This window comes from Falco peregrinus, chromosome 8, assembly GCF_023634155.1.
Source record: "Falco peregrinus isolate bFalPer1 chromosome 8, bFalPer1.pri, whole genome shotgun sequence".
Taxonomy (NCBI): Eukaryota; Metazoa; Chordata; class Aves; order Falconiformes; family Falconidae; genus Falco; species Falco peregrinus.
Genome location: NC_073728.1, coordinates 18,689,120 through 18,709,246, shown reverse-complemented (window position 1 = coordinate 18,709,246; position 20,127 = coordinate 18,689,120). Strand labels below are relative to the sequence as shown.

At 37.4% G+C, this 20,127-nt stretch overlaps 1 protein-coding gene across 5 annotated transcripts in view; it reads left to right on the top strand.

Moving 5' to 3' along the window:
* AGPS (alkylglycerone phosphate synthase) overlaps window positions 1–20,127 on the top strand; it is an 82,958-nt gene that overhangs the window by 46,108 nt on the left and 16,723 nt on the right. For all 5 annotated transcript variants that reach the window (XM_027786199.2, XM_027786201.2, XM_027786202.2 and 2 more), the window contains 10 exons: window positions 876–996; window positions 1,076–1,150; window positions 2,817–2,888; window positions 4,857–4,936; window positions 7,301–7,381; window positions 9,816–9,941; window positions 11,998–12,106; window positions 12,543–12,670; window positions 15,240–15,291; window positions 17,562–17,638. In XM_027786199.2, coding sequence (XP_027642000.1) covers window positions 876–996; window positions 1,076–1,150; window positions 2,817–2,888; window positions 4,857–4,936; window positions 7,301–7,381; window positions 9,816–9,941; window positions 11,998–12,106; window positions 12,543–12,670; window positions 15,240–15,291; window positions 17,562–17,638 — 921 coding nt within the window. The remainder of the gene's footprint in view (window positions 1–875; window positions 997–1,075; window positions 1,151–2,816; window positions 2,889–4,856; window positions 4,937–7,300; window positions 7,382–9,815; window positions 9,942–11,997; window positions 12,107–12,542; window positions 12,671–15,239; window positions 15,292–17,561; window positions 17,639–20,127) is intronic.

The window sequence follows — 20,127 nt, the reverse complement described above, 5'->3', positions numbered from 1 at the left end:
AACTAAATGGCTAGGTCTGCACTTTGAGAAGCTATAAGAATACTATACATCTATAGTAAGAACCTGGGAGAATGGGTGGTTAAAATTGTTTAGCAGGGGTTCTTCCTCTGCACTTACAGAACCTTGATTTGAGGTCTGTTGATAAGCCAAAATGTCCAGTATAGCCTTTTTGAAAAGGAAACTTTTCTACAAGGTGTTGATTAAAACTTCTACCTGGAGGCTTTCTGGAAACATTTGCATGTTTGTGACAGAACATGGATTTTTAGAAAGTCTTCCTGATGTGTGAGGTCTACAAAGTATGACTGTTCTGTTATAGTAGTCAAACTTAGTTTTGTCTTGCTTTGGACTTTTGATTAGGCTTTGGTCCAAGGTGAATTTAACTTTCAGTACATGACAGGAGGGGAAGTGGGTTGGTGGAAACAAAACTGTAAGTAGAATAATTTGCAGAGTGGTAGTGGCTTTAGTGTGTATTTCTCTGTATTGAAGGAGGAATTTATAGTCAAAAGAATTTTGACCTTCACTTGCTACCTGTTCATCAACAGTCTCTAGTTCTGTTCAGGCAGGTGTCTTGGATCTTAGGAAGCCTTTAAAAAGTTATTTTGTTCATTATGCACTCATAAGCTAGTGCATTTCTCCAAATTTGTCAGGTGGAAAAAAGGTAAATGTGCTACTGAAATAAAACTTACTGTGTGCTGAGTTGGCTGAGTACCAGGGAGAAGTGCAATCTGTGAATGAAAATAAGGAAGAAAAATTCTGTATTTCTGATCTTGAATAGTTACGTTTAGGTATCATTGTTAACCTGTTGTTGTACAGAAACGCTGTCAAGAGTGTAAGAGTGAACCTACCTTTAATGAACTTATTTTCTTTTATTGTAGGCATCCTTAAATGTTAACGATGTACCTCCATCCACTGTAAATGAAGAATTTCTTCAGGATCTTAAAGCCACTAAAATATCGTATTCACAAGATGCAGAAGATAGGGTATTCAGAGCTCATGGTAAGCGAACTTCATTTATGTAAGTGCTGCTTCTGATGCTTCCTTGTTTGAACTTGTTAACTTATTGTTTGTGTTTCAGGTCACTGCCTACATGAGATATTCATACTCAGGGAAGGAATGTTTAAGCGAATTCCTGATCTAGTTGTATGGCCTGGTAAGCTTTGTCTTACTCTCCCTTCTGATCTGGGAGGTCATTGTTTACTAAACTCCTGTGCTTGCTTGTGATGCGGAAGCTGTCTCTTGCTTCACTGACTGACAGAAACTGAAGGAATTTTCTCATGAATAGTAATCATAGTTGTTAACACATGGATTACAGGTTGTGCCTGTGAAATCCCATTGTTCTGTAGGAAAGTCAAATTTATTATTAAATATAGCTGAAGTTTCTATTGAAATCTGAATTCATGACTTAACCACAGTGTGATTTGAACATGTATGTTCCCCAAGAATAGCTGTATGAATGGCAGCCTAAATCTTGTTTTTTAAAGGAGTACATGATGGTGGAAGGGTAGTGAAATGTGTGTATTAACTTTGTTTTACAACATGCTGTACTTGAATAAAACCACCTGTAACTGCTATCAGAACACTTTACACAAAGGGTCATTGACTGAAAGAGCAGTGCAATCTGAATGCAGGCTAGGCTCACTTCAAATAAAATAACTAATGCTGGTGTACGTAATATGTAGCAGAAAACATGCTTGCTTCTATCTAGTAGGGTATGAGTACTTAAACTCATATGACTTTATTTGCACGCTTGTGTGAATTGTCTACTTCAGTTGTTTCTCTGGTCCCTAGGAGCTACTTCCCCTGTGCCATTCTTCAGTAGCTAATCAAAAAATGGTTTGATCCAAGTATCTGCTATTTTCTGTTTAGCTGTACGAATCCAACTCTTTTCCTACCTTTTATAACTTTGATACTTTGATAGCTGCACTGCATTAGAAACACCAACATCTCTCATGAGAATTTAGTCTTAGTTCAGTTTTCTCCCCTTTAATTAGAGGGGAAAAATCACATATGGGAAGCATAAAAAAAGTACTATAAGATGCATCTTGCTACTTGAGGACAGGTACTGACAATGACAGCACTGGTGACAGAGTAGCAGTTGCCACTCAGTCTTTTGTGCACACTATTTTGTGCAGCTCCAAGAGCAAGTGAAATAAAATAACTATCTCTGTTTAAATCTGCTCTCCATGGCAAGAGCAAAGTAGCCAGTTTGTAAGCCTATTTCCGTCCTGCTCAGTTCTCTGCTGTTTGCTCAAACTCACGTATGCGCTGTATTTGATAATTTTCCTTGTCTGTGCACAAGCATTTCTGCTTCCCTCTTTGACCAGATACAGAGTACATTCTAGAAAAGTAAATTTCACCAGCAACTCTACTTTTGAAACTGAATGTCAGCCAGAAAGAAAAAGATGTGGTGTTCAGCTCTCAGACTTATTTCTTGTTTAAAATAAATTGGACAGCCAATTGTCAATAAAAGCTTTAAACTTAATTTGTTCTCCAAGACACCTAGATTAATTGCTAACTGTTTAGTAGCCCATCTTGCCCTGAGAATTTGCAGGAGGTCTCAGTCCATGAGTAGAGCAGGAGACTAAGGCTGTAGTTGGTTCTTCAAACGTAGAATTGTTTCAGGTCTAAATTTTACTCTGGGAACCCTGACACTTCTGAACCCAGCTCTTAGCACATAACTCTTTGGAAATGTCTTCCTTGCTGGTGTTGGAAAAGGAGCTGCTGTTTATTCAGACTGCAGTATTTAGTACAAAGCGCAAATAGTGGTATTAAGCATAAATCCTGTTGGTTCTTTTAACTGTTTGGACTTTTTTTAGTTTGCCATGAAGACGTAGTTAAAATTGTGGAATTAGCCTGCAAACACAATCTCTGCATAATACCATTTGGTGGTAAGTGTTAAGAAATCTCAAATCTGTTTAACATTACTAGTGAAAATGTATTCTACTTGAATTCAATTTAAATATGTGATCTTAGTAATTTATTGTGCTCATAATTCAATAGTTAGTCTTTTTATAGTAGTGTTTTAAGTGTGGTCTTAATTTTTTTATGATCTTGCAGTATTAAAAGCTGCTATATTCAATTTAGTGGAAGTCATTAAAAGTATGTCAACACCTTGAATATTGAATGTGCAAGAGGACTGATTATATGAAGCTGAAATCTACCTCTGCCATGGAAGTTTTCTAGGAAATAAGTCAAGAGATTCAAATGTCTGTTAGAGGTATCATGTTTTTGGATGCATTACTTGTGCTCTTTTCCCACAAACATGTATGAATTGGGGTTTTTTCTTATTGTACTATTGAAGCTCATGGGTCCAGAGAGGATTATGGTCAGACACCATGTTGCAAAATCATTAACTGTAATTCAGGTTTCCTTTTAGACGTTGTTTGGTTTGAAAGTTAAACTTCTGTGGCAAGGGCTTTTCAGGAGACTAAGGCTGTAGTTGGTACAGAGTACAAGTAAAGGCGTGTGTAAGAGGACTCCAGGTTTTTTAATCATGGATGCTTTTTTCTTTAAGCCTGCTGAAGTAGATGGTGAGCTATCTTGCTTTGACTTAGAGCTCAGGGAGCACGGGAAGCTTACTTTCATAAGCTTATTCAGTGAGAAGCTCTTTGCCAAGAGCTCTTAATTCTGTGAGAAATCCGTGCATTTTACTTGGTACTTGCTTATGCTGTAGGAGTATAGCCCCTGTAGGAAGGACACTTAACCATTTGAAAAGACAAGAATGTCACTTGAAGACAATACCAAACTGATGGAGCTGGTTTCTCCCTAAAACTCACCCTTGCCAGGTACATCTGAAGAGCTGTAAGACTGCTACAAGTCACCTTTGGTACTAGTAAATTGGTATAGCTGAAAACAGCTATATTGACTATATCTTGTCCACTGACCAGGGTACAGAAAGATCTTCAGATTGCTTTCCAAGTCTGTTTATGCTAAAGTACAGTCAATGTCTGGAGTTACTACTGTAGGCATTGGTATTCAAGGAAAATGCTCCCTTTCCTTTTACTGGAAACAAAGGTGATGGGCTCTACTGCTCTTGGAGTGTTTTATTAGTTGTCCCTGTATCTGTACTTGCCGTTGGTTGTTCTTCGGTAGCTTACTATGGATTTCTTTAGCATCTTAGTCTCTCTTTTCCTATGGCTTTTGTAGTCTTTGAGAAGCCAAAGGCTCCTTGGAGGCTGTTCTGTGACATCCTATAAAATACATTAGAAGCCTGTAGAGAAGTTTGACATTAGGCTGCCCAAGAAAATGGAGTCGCTATCCCTAGAGGTATTAAGGCAGACAGATGTAGCATTTAAGGATATCGTTTAGTGATGAACTTGGCAGTGTTAGGTTAACGGTTGTACTTGATGATCTTAAAGGTCTTTTCCAACACAAATGATTCTATGATCTGGTTTTATTCAGTTTTTTTAGTTACATACTTGCTTTCAGATAGGTACTGCATTCTTGCATTAAGTAGACTTCTTAAGCCAGTTTTATGGGTAGAAGTGTAGTGACTTCCATAGTGACCACAAAAGAACATATAGAAATCATAGCACTCCATCTTGGACGCTTTGTTATTTCTTACTTTTCTAGTTTTGAAAATCTATTCTGAACTTAACAGAAGCAGCTGAGATGGTCACAAAATTTCATGATTTATCAAGGGCTGTTAAAGCATTGACAGCTCCACTGCTGCCTTGATTTTTTGAAACCCAGTTTAGGAGAAGGGACAGCCTTAAAAGGCTAATCACTAGCCTCAAACAGTTAACTTCAGTGATCTTAATTTAAGTTCAATATCAGAAAGGAGGGAGTGAGTAATGTTATGTGAAGAAAAACTACCTGAGAATTTTTTGATGACAATTTCACTCCCATATTTGCAGGAGGGACGAGTGTCTCTAGTGCCCTTGAATGTCCTGAAGAAGAAAAAAGAACAATTGTCTCACTGGATACATCACAAATGGTATGTCACTCAGCTGTTGGTTTTTTTAAATCTACTTTTAAAATTATCCTGTGATTACTTTGGTGATCATTAAGGAATGACATTTTTTCTTTGCAAGAATTAATTAGGGGTGGAAGTATTTATCCCTACTAAGTGTGATTAAACTGGTACTCCTTCAGTTTAAGTGAAATTTGCTGATGTTAGTTACACCTGTACCACTCCATATGACCAGTATGTATTTAACAATGGAAAAAAAAATCACTGTTAAGCCTTGTTATAGCAGCTTTAAGTGAAAATTGGAGGAAGCTACTATGCTTCTATATTGGAACTTGTATTTGAGGTTAAATGAAAGGCTAGGAGGAAGCTATTTGTTACTGCAAATTTCACTAGTTTTTGCAGGCTAAGAAATACTTCAAGCAAAGGTTAGTAAGGTGACCTAATACCTATAAAAAACCTGAAGGATCAACTTTAAAGAAAAAAAACCCTAGTTTTTTGGGTATATAGCACCTTGAGTATGTCAAGTTCATAGCTTTATGGCAGTCTAGAAATGCAGTTCTTCAAAACTTAGTGCTAGTTTTCGTCTTTCTGTTATGAAGGAGCTTTATACTTCTAAAACAGGGGTCCTCAAACTTATTAAACAGGGGGCTGGCGTGCGGATGAAGTGGCAGGCAGTCATCTGAGGCTGCTTGGTTCCCCCCCAACCCCCGGCGGGGGCAGGGGGGAGCTGTGTGTGTCTGTAAATACCAGAGGCCGGATTGAGGACCTTGAGGGGCCATATCCAGCCCACAGTTTGAGGACCCCTGTTCTAAAATAATAGTTTTATGACTACATGGTAATGAGAAGCTTCAGAAACAGCTCTGTCTTTGATGTAAAGTTCTACTGCCTCTGAGCACCTACTGAGCTCTGTAGCCTTGAAGGTACAACCTGGGGTTTGGCTCCATTTTCTCTACTCAGTCAGTGGTGCTTCAGTTAAACTTCATGTTTCTCAGTTGTGTCTGGCTACAAAGTGATCTTTTCTGCAAAGGTGGTAGTTGTGTATTGAAGGAAGCTCTTCGGGTGTCTATGGAGTGAAATCCAAAGAGTATAGTGCTGACTGAAGCCTTCATTTGAACTCACTGATTCATAACCCACAGCTCTGACTTCTGTCTCGTTTGAGAGTGGGAAGGGATTGTGGTTAACTCATGCTTTTGTATTATCTAGTATACACCAAGTCAGAAAATAGACCGCTTTCATGTCTTGAATGAGTGTTAGCTAATTGTAATCATTGAGGAGGGTAATGAAGGAAATTAAGGTTGAAAGAAGCACTGCCAGAGTTAAAACCTGGGTGTCTCAGAGCAATTAAGATGATTGGCTAAGCTTTGCTATTTTATTAGACACTTAATGGGTATTTTCATCTGTGTAGGGTCTATATTGTATAAAAACTAATTACATAAGCATCTTAGATCAGTTAAGCAGTTTATGCTGAAACTGTCTGAAAGGAGCTGAAATAGCTGGTTTTGAATAATTAGTTAGCCCAGATGTTGTGAGGGGAGACAACTGCCTTAAATCATAGTTTTAAGTTGGACCATGAGATGTTGACATTTCTGTCATTTGAAAAAAAAATCAACGTAAAGGGAAGTTAAGAGCTGTTCTCCGAATATTAATGCACAAAATTATAGTACACCAGAAGCATACTTCAGAATGAAGAGTAGAAGCTGAAGCTTCTGCGGTGTCCTTAATATAAGTGAAGTTAAACCTGTATTTGTTTCTCCAAGTGGATTGTCCTTGTCATCAATTGCTTAGTGCACCATGTAGTTTGTAGTGTTTACTACATTTTCCTGTTTAGTAGAATGTACTGATGGGAAGTGACTGTCTCATCAGATAAAACAATAGAATCCTTTGAAGTATCTTAAATTTCAAAAGTATATATATACTCTGACATCCTATAGTATAATTTGCTTCTAGTTTACAGTGTCAAAATCCAAGAGCTGAACTAGAATAACTGAAAGCAATCTATTTAACCCATGGAGTATCTTCAAGAATACTTGTTGTATACTTAATGTCCAGATAGTCAGATTCAGGCACCTTCATTCATGTTACTTGTGAAAATCACTGTATTTCTTAATTTCTGTGAGGGTTTTGACTTAACAATGCAGAAGAGTCAGAAAGACTCTTTAAACATTTCTAGTATGAATTGTCTAGTAAGTATACTACCCTCTTACAGTAATGACTTCATAAGTTGTAACCTGTTTGAGGGAGCGAGGGGGTTCAGCTTCCAACTGCTGAATAACTGGAGTTGAATTAATAGTAAACTATATAACCAAGCATGTTGATCCTAAGCATTAGAGAAGGAAATGAACAAAAATCTTTAATGCTGTTTCTTAGTTTTGATTGGCTTTTCAACAGAATCGGATTCTCTGGATAGATGAGAAGAACTTAACAGCTTGTGTGGAAGCTGGCATTGTTGGACAAGATCTGGAAAAACAGGTATTTTTAACTTGTCAGACCTCTAGTATTTCTCCATGCTTTCCTTAGCTGTTCCTGTTATCTCATCTAAATAATTGAATTGTAGCTTAACTCTTGTATGTTTTCATGCAGACTAGTGTGGTAAGCGTTACATGCATGGCTGTGAACCGTATCACATTGAATGCTGTATTTGATGAACACTTTAAAAACTTTGCTTTTTGGCTCTAGATGCAAAATGTGATTACAGTAATAAGGTGACAATTCACAGCATGTAATGCTATGCTTTCTGTTTCAGACCTTAGATAGACCAGTGTGGTTGCAAGGCATGACACTTGGTACCACTTACCAGGCAAAGTTCAAACTGTCACTCTGTGATGTGTGGTTTAATCATTCTGGCCAGAGGGGGTTTCCTCAGGAAGGCTGGAACATATAACAGATATGCTGTTGCACTGCTTCAGGCCAGCTACAGGAGAGTAGCTGAAAGGAGGGAGAGTTGCCCAAAGCAAGAGTCCAGTGGAATATTAAATCACCTTCATTTCTAAGTAATCTTTACTGGCTTTTAATTGCAGTTCATCAGGAGAGCCACAGCACCCTTCTCAGGGTCTTTCTAAGTGCTCCTCTAATCAAGCAAGTTGTGTATGTTTGTTGTTCTTCAGGATGTGCTGTTCTGGTTATCTAAAAAATTCTAGGACTTGTTTTGATAGCTAAATGATGTCTAAAATTACAATTCTTAGTACCTAAATGCACTCTACAAATAATGCAGGGACTTGGGTTTTCTTAACATGTTTTTTTAGACCACTTTTTAGAAGAAAACTTGTTGTACCTGACAGAGCTGTTTATGATGAGAAAGGTAGCATTGCCTGCCTTTTATCATTTGATCGTAATATTTTAACCTTTCTAGATCTGTTTCTTTCAAGCTTCAAATTAAAAGTGTGAGGAGAATATGCTCTGTGTTTAACCGACCTTTTTCTAGGGTAATGGTTTGATATTTCACAACTGTCTATTTAAATGCCACTATTTTTCCTTTCACTTAGTAAAGGACTACTGCCCCTTACTCTGCTTACAGCTCTTATGAACTGGAGTACTGCCGTTGCAGTTATCTTTTAATATTTTTGATCAAAATCTTTTCAATCAGGTTTTTGACTATGAAAAGTTGTCCATTTGTTCAGTACTGAATAAACTAGTATTTGTACAAAGGTTTTAATATCTCAAGTCACTCTGAGCAAGTGAGGACTTCTGTGGAATTCTTTCAATGTGCAAAGAATACAAAATCAGACCATCTACTCTAAAGTGTATGTATATATATATTTTAAAAATTCTTATTGTGTATACTGGAATTCCATTATTACTGGCCAGTGGGATGTGGTTAAAGTGAGGACTGCAGGTTGTGCTTGTTTTGTGTAGTACAATTTGAGCATAAGAATGATTTAATATTGTAGTTAATGCCAATGCAGACTTCCACTGAAGTACAGGTAGAATGCAGATATGCATTTGGCCAAGGAAATTTCTTGTTATCTTTGGGGTAGGAGGAAGGTGCAGGGTCAACCCTTCCCTAATAAATGACCAGTAAGCATATAAAGCCACAAGCCCCTCTGGTATGGGAGGAGACCATGAGCTAGATGAATCACCATAGACATTACACAGAAGTGACTTTCAATCATTTAAGTTAGAACCACTTTGTACAACAGAACATAGTTAATGATCCACATTATGTGGTATACTTAAATACCTATGTCCAACATGATTGTTTTCAGTTGGTCAGCACAGATTGATCATCTCAAATGCACTAACACAGTTATCACTTAATGTGAGACTATTGGGTCTTTAATTCTTCCTGTTCAACAGCTTTGGTGTGATTCTGAGGGCATCCAATCTACCTCAGGTGCTATGCAGATGGCAAAGCCAAGCTAACACAGAAAAATGAGAAACAAGTTACTGCTTAATGTACAGGAATGCATGATCTGCATCACAAATAGTTGACAGCATTGCATACAGGAAGCCCAACCAGATGGCTGTATGTTAAAACACATCACTCCATGAGAGAATTAAGTACAGGCAATTTGCTCATGTTCTCTGCAGACGTGCTGCATATCACATTAGGTTAGAACAAGAGATTACGTGCCTTATTGGCTGCATTTGTGCAAAGTTGGTAGTTACATAGTTAAAATTTTTCTCATACATATTTGAATTCACACCTTATGAACAATAAAGGTCTTTATTTTAAAATATGGAGGAGGAGTGTTATAGGTTGATGTGTATGCACAGTAGAAGCAGAATCAATTGCATTTCATTTATATATCAAAACCAAAACTTGTACCTGAATGAAAGGGTGTGTGGATACAGGATACTGTTTTTTTAAAAAAAGCAACAAACAAACAAACCCGAACTAGAATACTGAGATTTGGAGTATTACACAAATGCAGGCTCTGTAAAATGTATTTTTTCCTTTCTTTAGCTTGCTGAAAGTGGCTTCTGTACAGGCCATGAACCAGACTCCATGGAGTTCAGTTCACTAGGAGGATGGGTAGCAACACGAGCATCGGGCATGAAAAAAAACATCTATGGAAACATTGAAGATCTGGTAAATAGCTCTAATACTTTTTCTAATTGTTCTGTTTGCAGGTTTAACTTCTATAATGACTCACAATGAGAGGGGAAAAGGGATAGTCGATTTCAGTTTTAAGTGATACAGTTTTGGCATCAAATCTTGACTGAAATGCTAGTTTGCTTGCTTTTGGTATTATAATTTTAAATGTCAATTTTATCTTGGTAATCACTGGCTAACTTAAGGACTTGTTACCCTGTCCTGACTCTGGTGTTACCTTCTATCATTTTGTGCTTTCTGTTAATCCAGTGTAATAATCCTGTCAAAATTTTAGGGTGACTCCAAAAGGTCATGTTTTGTCCTACCTATTCGATGTTCCTGAAGTTGTCTAGTTGGACCATCTAACTGACAAGCAAGCTAGCTTCTTCCACTTTCCTACCTCCCCTAGGCTAGTTTTCAAATCTGTAGGCTGACCTAACTGACCATGTGGATGCACAATGGTGAAATGTAACGCTGCCACATGGTCTGAAGGAGCTTTGAAGAAGGAAGCAATGGACTGGGAATGCCAGTATTGTATTCTTGAATCTGTTGTAACCATAAAAATGGTTCGTCTTTATATTAACCCAGGTAATTTGTGTTTTAAAACATACTTTTTGATTTAAGTTACCTTTTCTGTTATGACAAGTATACTAAATATATTGAATTTAAATAATCACTGTTCAGACTTTGCCAGCCTTTTTGCTTCAAACTTCCAGCTTTCTCTCATAGTTTATAAAATAGCTGTTCCACATGTGACATTTTCTTACTACTTTCCTGCAGCCCCCCTCTAGGTAATAGATCCCCATCATCTCAGGCTTTTTCATCAGCTCATAGCTCAGACATGTTTGTTCTGTGCACAGATATGACACTTCAGTATCAGTGACTGAGTTTGGCAGGAACTACACCATTTTTATTCAGTAGGCCTGGCTGAACTAAAACTACTAACACTTGTGAAGTGTCATTTGTCTCCTACTACCTGAAGTATTACTGGATGGTATAGTTTTGCTTGTACTGGGAGATGTGAAGCAGAAGGCTTTTCTATCATGGAAGTGTAACTTCAGGATAAAATAGCTTCTGAAATGTCCATTAGGAGGAAATAAGATTGAAAATTGATTTGGAACAGTTAGTGAGTTTCAAAATGGCACAGTGAGAAGGTTTCAGGGAAGTGTTTACCTTCTGAGGAAACTTTATATCTAGAAATGGTGTGTTATATAAGCTGCCTAAAATCTACTTATTGTAGAATCAACAGTTTGTAAAATGCATATAATGAAATTCTTTAACAACTCAGAGCAGGATGAAAATTACTTAGCTACCTGTGCTAGAAAGTTTTAAACCCATCAGCTGAAATTCAGTAATCTTGCTTCATTTAAAGGCTTCACTACATAAACCCAAAACTCGCCATTCCTTGGTATAAAATAATTGAATAAAGGATTAAAAAGAAATCTGGACTCTGTATTGCATGTGCATGAATAAAGCTGGAAGCAATAACATTTAAAAAAATTTTTTAAAAAAACCAAACTTAGAGCCTTAGCCTTACATACATATCAGTCTTATGGCAGATTTTATATTGATAATCTATTTCATAAAGCTTACTGCTATGTTTGCTCCTAATAGAAGTATTTCTGTAGCAACTGATAACTGAATTATAAGCTTTATAAAGCAGCAATACTAAAGCAAAGTTTAAACCCTCACTTTTTTCCTCTGAAGTGTATGTATATTCTGTATTAAAATACTAATGTTTATGAAGTGCTGTCTACACTGAAAAAAACAAAACAGTTTTAACTGATATTGCCTGCATGTAGTCAACAGTTCATTTGATTTGGCATAGAACTGGAAACAATCTGTGTGGGCGAACCATGCTGTGTTAAAATGACTGTTATTAACAGTCCTCAGGTTATTCTAAAAGTTCTTGGGACTGCCTACATAATGTCTTAAAGCTTACAAAGCTGAACTGCATTGATCTTAATATTAAGTTTTGTAGAAAGTTAATATCATACAAAAAACTTGTGTGCCTAATGCAAGTATTTATAGTCATTGCGTATTGTTTAAACAGGTGATCCATATAAAAATGGTAACTCCTAGAGGAATAGTAGAAAAAAACTGTCAAGTACCTCGCATGTCGACAGGACCTGATATCCATCACTTCATTATGGGATCTGAAGGTATAAACACAGTAATTGCATGTAACTGCATCTTCCGTCAGCTTCTGTAATGGCTCGATGATTTGAACATCTTTAATGCTGTGGCTTCCAGTGTGTCTGAGTGGCATTATGCAGTCATGAATTTCTTGTGTTAGGATAATACAATGAAACTTTAAATATATACTTTAAAAATAAGGACTGAAATTAAGCAACTCTGAACACTGCTTAAAACAGGTCTATAGAGTTAGTCTACAAGTCTAGTAACAAACATGATTTAGAGGGTATCTTGTAAGAATTTACCATGTCAGGAATAAATCACCTACTACTGCAATAGTGAATTTTTGGGACTTCTGATTTACGTTAACTTACAACATCCTGGTAAACAATTGTTAAGTTGGGTAACTTGCAAGAAGTATATCTTGCAACACTTCACTCAGTTTTTCTTTTTCTCCTGAAGGAACTCTTGGAGTGGTTACTGAAGTTACGATAAAGATTCGCCCAGTCCCTGAATACCAGAAGTATGGCTCTGTGGTCTTCCCCAATTTTGAACGAGGGGTAGCCTGCTTAAGGGAAGTGGCAAAGCAGGTAAAGAAAAGCTAGACGTTAACTTCACTCAAGGACGCAGATTCTAGCACTAGGGGTATGCTGATGCCATACTACTGGCAATTGGGAAGTGAGGATTTGAGGTAATACGAACTACATCAAGTGTATATGGTCCATGAGGCTTTTGGAAATGATGCAGTTGAGGATTGAGTACATTCTGAATTTGCTTGATATTCTGAGACATGTTGTGGATGTGCCTTCTGATTGCTTTTTTCAGAGGGAGTTACTTGCAAAGCCAAACTTTCTGTGCTGAGATGAATCTCCTTCAACAGGGCTTAATTCTCAGATTAATTCAGGGCTATGTAGAGGGAACCAGTATTTAAAGAAACTAAGTTGCAGTGCACAAGTAAAAGGTAGTTGAATTTATGGCTCTAAAGTGACAAAGGAACAGAAGTCATGCAATGGAAGGATATGGTCTATGTCTAGAAAACATTTCCTGAAGCACAGTGACATGTTCAGGTGAGCTGGATATTTTGAGGTGGAATTGTGCTTATGCTGTAGTACTTAAACAGCCTTCTGAATAGTGTGGTCAGGTGGTTTCAGGTAGCAACTCAGACATGGGTGTCCAAATTGAATAACACTTTTCCTTGTGGCTATGCTTCCAAGCAAATCTTAGAGTAGCTAGCCTCTTTCTTCATTAACTTTTCTTTGCTATGTGTAAAACTTAGCAAATCCTGGAATATGCCCTGAATGGGTGAAGTAATTTCAGAAATGTTTTAATTTATGCTAAACTAAACACAGCTTTACATTTTTGTAGTGATTGGTCTAAATTAATGACTTAATGTTCCAAGCCAGATGTTCAAACTGGTATGTGAATGACATGTATATGCTAGTCAGCAGCACTTCCCAGTTCTGTTGTGCTTCTACTGCTAGTGCTTGTTCTTCTGTTAAAGGTATCTAAGCGGATGGTGTGGGAATACTTAATCATATTGCTGATCAACATTTTGGTTCAATTAAGGAGCTAGTGTCTTTTCTCTAGCTATGGGCTTAGTTAGAAGAGGAAAAAAGGCCAATTAGCCACTTAGTGTTGCTCCATTTCTAAGCTGCTGCTGCTGTTTCACTGAGCCTTACTTGATCACTGTTTACTTGAGCCTTAATTACTTATTCTTCTCTTCTGTTGCCCCTTGAATTAATCTTGGTAATAATTAGTGATAGCTGTCTGAAAAGCTGTTTGTCTGTATTGGTCTAGTTTAATGTAAGATTAACCAACCTGCAGGTTGTGGGTGGGTTGGTTTCATGTAAAACCACTCCTCCAGCCTTCTTCTGTCAACCTGCCTGTTCATGCTCTTTCTTCCTGTTGTGTGACCAAATATATATTAATGATATTATGGACAGTGAACATGTCAAAGTGATAGAGGAGTACTTCTAAATCCATCTGATTAGAAGAGTAGAAGAACACAAGCCTGAAATTCATGCTTTGTCATATTCCTGTGGCCATACATGTCAGTATGACTGGATATGGCCATCACACATTATACAGTGTAGGCATATGTATTGCCAGAAGCTTGCCTAATTGAAGGCAGCTGTTCTCACTTGTTTTCAGACTTCTGTACAGTGCAGGATCTAGGCTGGACCCAAATATGGATTTTAAGCCCAGTGTGATGGCAGAACATTAGGTGTAGCTGGGTTGGAGTTAACATCAGCTGCTATGAAGAAAATTTTGTTCTTGTGACCAAAGCAATGTTAACGCACCAATCTTTTGGCTGTTGCTGAACAACGTGTATACAGTATCAAGGCTTTCTCTATTTTTCAGGCTCTTCCCACCGGCAAGTAGGTTGGTAGCAGGCAAGAGGCTGGGAGGGAACACAGTTGGGACAGCTGACCCGAGCTGACAAAAGGGATATTCCATTCCCTGCCACATAACATCATGGTCAGAAATAAAACTAGAGGAGGGAGCCTTCCAGGGGTTACCATTGCTTGAGGTCTGGCTGGGTATTGGTCAGCTGGTGGTAACTGATTTCTTTTTGCATTGCTTTTTTGGTGGTGGTTTCCCATTTTGCTTATCAAGTTATCTTCATCTTAACCCATGAGTTTTCCCACTTTTACCCTTCCAGTTTTTTTCCCTCTACCACTGCAGCGGAGTGAGTGAGCAGCTGTGTAGTGCTTAGCTGCGTGCCGGGTTTAACCCACAACAATTAAACTTTTTTCAATGTATTTGTAATGTATGTGTATCTCTGATTATGTAGCAACATAAGCTTGATATTTTAATGAAGAATGATATCTTTACTGCATATGGCAATTCAGAAAAACACTTGATACTTGAAAGGTCAAAGATCTTCAGATATTCCTGTTGGCTTGAGGTTGAACTGAAAATTCTCAATGCATTATATCTAGACATACCTAATAGATGATATTATTCAAGTGGAAAAAAAGCTTAGTCACCCCTTTTCAGTGATTATGATGGCCATAGGTCTCTGGTATCAAAGTTTTCTTACAAGAGCTTTTTTGTATGCTATTTTAAAATGAGCATTTTATTGTTATGAATTCTAGCAAAACTGTACATAATCTTTCTATACTTCCTCCCTCTCATTCCTCTAACTTTGTCTCCAAGAGATGTGCTCCTGCATCAATTCGCCTTGTTGACAATGCACAGTTTCAGTTTGGTAAGTACATAGATCTTCTTAGACAAATATGCTTCTAAGGGTTTTGATTTTTGGTAGTCTGGTTTAGGTGGTAATTCCTTTACTCAAAACTAGACTAAGAAGGCAACGAACCTGAAGTTATGCTATAAAAGTGTGATAATGTCTACTTTCAGAAACAGAAGCCTGTCTTTGCCTCTGGGAAAACAGCATGAACTACAACAGCCAGTAAAGAACCATGCTCTGCATATAAACATGAGGGTTGTTTTTTTTTTTTGCTACCTTTCCATTCTTGGTATGTAGTCTGCTGGGTAGAGTTTGAAACTCTGGTGGCACTTCTTCTGTTTTGCTGAAGGAGCAGAAATTATAGTTTTGCAGTTTAGTACTTGAAACATTTTCTTGCTGAGAGTACTAATGAGAAGTTGGTATGCAAAAAAATTAATCATAATGCAGGCACCTTATTTGGAAGGTAAGTTGGTTGAAATACAGATTCCTTAAGTATCAGGTTTGTGAAAATATTCTGATGTGGCAACAATTATTTGGGTGGGGGAGGCAATGACTACTCACTTCAGGCAAGCATGTCTAGCTTTAAAAGAAGTTTAGATGTAGTAAATGCCATAATCGTATGCAGACAGAAATAATCTGTAGGCTGTAAGTACAGAAAGTCAATGAAGCTACTAGAACATTACTGAACACAAATATTTTGTGAAATTTCAGCTAGTTCAAATACCAAAACAGGGCGATGTCAGACATGCAGAGCAATTATTTTTAAGGAATTATTGGGGAAAGCTGTTGTCTTACTGTAGGAGATTTGGCAAAAGATGTGTTCTGGCTCAAGACACTCTCAAGGAGAACCTAAAGTTCTACTGCTTTGAAGCTAATAGTTTATAGAATGTAAAGGTCTCGCTGAGAATGTGCTATTTTGGTTGTATCCAGAAAATCTAAATGTGAATAGAGATGGACTCTGAAAACCTCTATGTTGATACCACTTGAACGAGTCAGATTTTCTGAAACTTCTTTTGGACAGAAGCTGCAGTGGTGAATCTTGACTTCAAATACCATTAATATGGTGGTGCTGAGAAAGCTGAGCTTTGTTTTTCAAACCAAGGAAATGGATTTGTAAAACCTGAGCCCAGCAAGCCTTGCTGCTTGCTTTGGTCATTCTTGTGTTTTACTGTTTCTCTCAGATATGTACAATGAAGGCAGATGCTTTTTTTTTTTCTTTTGAATTTGGAAGACGTTTGACCAGTTACAAGCTTTAACCCAACACTGAATAAATGATTCTTCTACTTTCTAGCATTGATCTGAGATTGCAGCTTATATGGTCATGTGCAAAACATAGTTTTAGGTGTGTCAATATAGATATTTTTTTCTTGTAATCATTAAGTAGGCTTAAATACAGTAGTTCTTGCAGATGTGGTTTAAATTCATGCCCTTTTGTGATCTGGTGCTTTTTTGTGCACTTAGAGGTGTACTCTCGAGGTATGTTCATATCTGCAGGGAGAGTCCCTCATTACTGAAGAGGGAAGGAGAGTAATCAATTGCTGAATTCCTGCTTTATTCAGGAGGAAGTACTTTGAAGTATTTTAGAAAGAAGTATCATGTAAATGGTGCATAACTTTTTTTATGAATTGGGCTCACAGCATGTAGGCCAGATGCAAGACTGTTGAAGTGAAGCAGTAATGGGAGTTCAGAAGTTGCTTGTAACTGAAAACAATGGAACAAACAGTAAAAGACTTTCATCTCAATTAAACCCAGTCTTGAGGCAGAGATGTTAATTTAACAAACTCCAAGACACCATTTATATATCCTGAAATTTTAGTTCCCCGTATGTGATTAAGGAAGCAATTACTAGCTCTGTGTAGAAAATTTTGCACAAGTGACATAAGCAACTTTTTCTTTAACTGTTAACTCCTAATTTGCACCACTTTTGGCTATTAGTTTCGGTAGTTTTGGCGTAACCTTAAAGTCACTGATTTGCTTGGCTTTGTACTGCTAAAATTAATGAAGTGTGCTTCTAAAGTTTTCCATACGCCAATACTTGCAAAAATCTAAACTAGGGCAGCCTTAATTAAGTGTAAGATGAAATATTTGTGCACAGTTGTATGTATGCCTTTAAAAAAAATTACTAAGAACCTTTTCCTAAATGAGTAGAAAGTGCCTTTAATTATGATAATCAAAGTGCTCCCAGATGATTCTTGCAACTTTGACTATCAAACTTTATTTGCCCCTTGAATTAGTAATTTTAAGAGTGCTGTTTGCCTTAACACACCTTTTTCCACCTTTTACCAAAGGTCATGCTCTTAAACCACAAGTTGCTTCCATTTTCACGTCATTTTTGGATGGACTGAAAAAATTCTACATCACAAAGGTAATATTTGGGGTTTAATACTGTTCCAAGTTTTGCATGCTATTCATAAGATACCTGTTCTCGTATACTGTCTCTAGTGCAGCTGAGTTCAGGTGTAACATATCCTACACTCTCCAGTTAACTGATACTACAATCTCAAAGTGGTTTAATCCAAGATGAGATTATCTGTTTGAGGAGTTATTCCATGAGAGCTGTTCTTACTGGTCATATCTGTAGATGAGATTAATATACCCTGTCTTAACAGTGAGTTGGTGACAAGAGCAAGACTGGAACCAACTTGCCTAGCTTGCAGACCACTGATCATCAGTTAACACTGATGGAGTGAGACCAACACTTTACTATCTTTTCCTCTTCTCAGATTTTTTTTTTTGTCAAGGCAGCCTACCTTGTTGCATGAACTAGAATTCTGGGAGGACCTCAAGATATTTGTCTTGAATTGCCTGTGTAAACTGAATTTTTGTCTTACTGGAATTCATCCCAATGAATACCCTTTGTAGTCCAGAATTATCTGGTGCTAAAGTTACTTCACTTGTGCTTTTGTGTGTGCTATCTGTCTTGTTAGCTAATTTGGAGCAAAAACCAGTAACTAAAGATTTCCTGCAAATACTGGTATTCAAATGTAGAAAACTGCATCATCCTAGATTTAGATAACTGTTAGATAAGAGGAGGTAAAAATTTAATTCTGATTTGATAATATTTAGTGTCTTCAGGGAGTGGGCTTACTTGAGAGACAGTGGCTAGTGTTAATTCTGCTGTTCTTTCTTGGGCTACTGAAGTAGAAAATGCCATGTGTCTTGGAACTTTTTGCTAGGGAATACTTATTAGGTTTGGAGATAGCCCAAAAATTTTGTCTTCCCTCCCTGATCTGCTGTAGCGCAGGAAATAACTAAAGTAGTAAAGACTTTGGCAACAAGGTTACTGTCAGTTTGAAATCCTAGTTGGCAACATCTACTGCTTCTGGAGTCGGCAACAAACATCACAGCTTCTTGGGTTATCGTATCACCAAGGGATGCTGTATGCCAATTCCTCCAGCTCTGCAGGAGGAAAAGAACATCTGCAAAAATGAGAGAAATGCAGTTTAATACTGATACAGAGTTTCCACATTGGTGACCACTCTAGAGCTCTGTCAGGGCTCAGTCTCCTGGTGGATATAAGCAACCACTATTTAGGAGAAACTCCCAGCTGGGATAGGAGGTAGGAACAGAGGGAGCCAGTTTAATGACCCTGAGACTGATAATGCAGATGTTACTGGAACAAAGATACTCAAATCCATCTTATGCTTGCTTCATCTGTGAATTGCTCCCTATACAAAAAGTTAACATCAGTATACAGAACATATCAGACTAACACTTCATTCTTCTCTTGAGTGGAGTAACGTTTTAACTGATACCCCTTAAGAGAATTGGGACAAAGTCTTTCTGGTTTACTCCTCCATGTAATTTGTGACTGTTTACTAATAGATGAATGCTTTAGGTATTGCCTACTAGTTCACACTGTGGTATCTAGTTCCCTCAGTGCCTCTTAATTAAGGTGTTATCTAAGCATTACAGCCAAAAGATGGCAGAATAGGTGAAAGGATTCATACTAGATGAAATATAAGTGGTTCTAGAACAAGAAGGTACCATAAATGGTATCTTAATAGATCTTTATTCCTGTCCTTGAAGTTTCACTGCAGTAACAGTATTTCTATTTGTTAGCTATGCTGTTTTTGTAGGATTAATGGATAACAGATCCTTTGCACAGTGAGGTATAGTCTGTTTCATGGTGGTTTTCAGTGTTGGGCTGGTGGGATGCAATATCCTCCTTTAGAAATACTAATTCAGATGTCTCTGACCAGGGCTCACTGTACAGATTTGAGGTCAATGGCTAGAGGACTGAGCCACCCCAAGATACTTTACCTCGTAGCTGTTTTGTGGGGGTTTTTTTGAACCTCCTGGTACTTTCAGTTAACTTCCAGTATGGTTAATCTGTTGAATTAAGGGAGTAAAAGAAGGAATCGCAGCTCACTGGGATTTTTCTCAGCATAGCTATTATGCTTAAAGGATGAATTTGAATCTGAACTATTAATGTAACCTCATATAACCTTGCTGTGTGCTGAAGTAACAAGCTACCACAAACATTAGAGACTAGAAGAGATGAATGCTACTGGAAAGGCTTTAAAAAATAATTGCTTGTCAATACATGAAGAATACATTGCTCTAAATTATAAATTTTTACCCTTTTTAAAGGGAAAAATGTGAAAAGACATTAAACTTTATTGCAACTTTATATTCATCTCCATTCTCTCTGAAGTCTTAGTAGTGGTGGTTCACTGGAGCTAATTAATAATTTTAAAAGGTAGGTAGAAAATAAGTAAGGCTTTTACTTTTTGGACCAGTTGCAAAGATATGACTCATAACGTTACTCCCAAAACAAAGCCATAGACAGCCTCTTTGTATTAGTACTAAAGTTTTAGTAATTTTCTCCAATTTCTACTGGGATATGCTCCC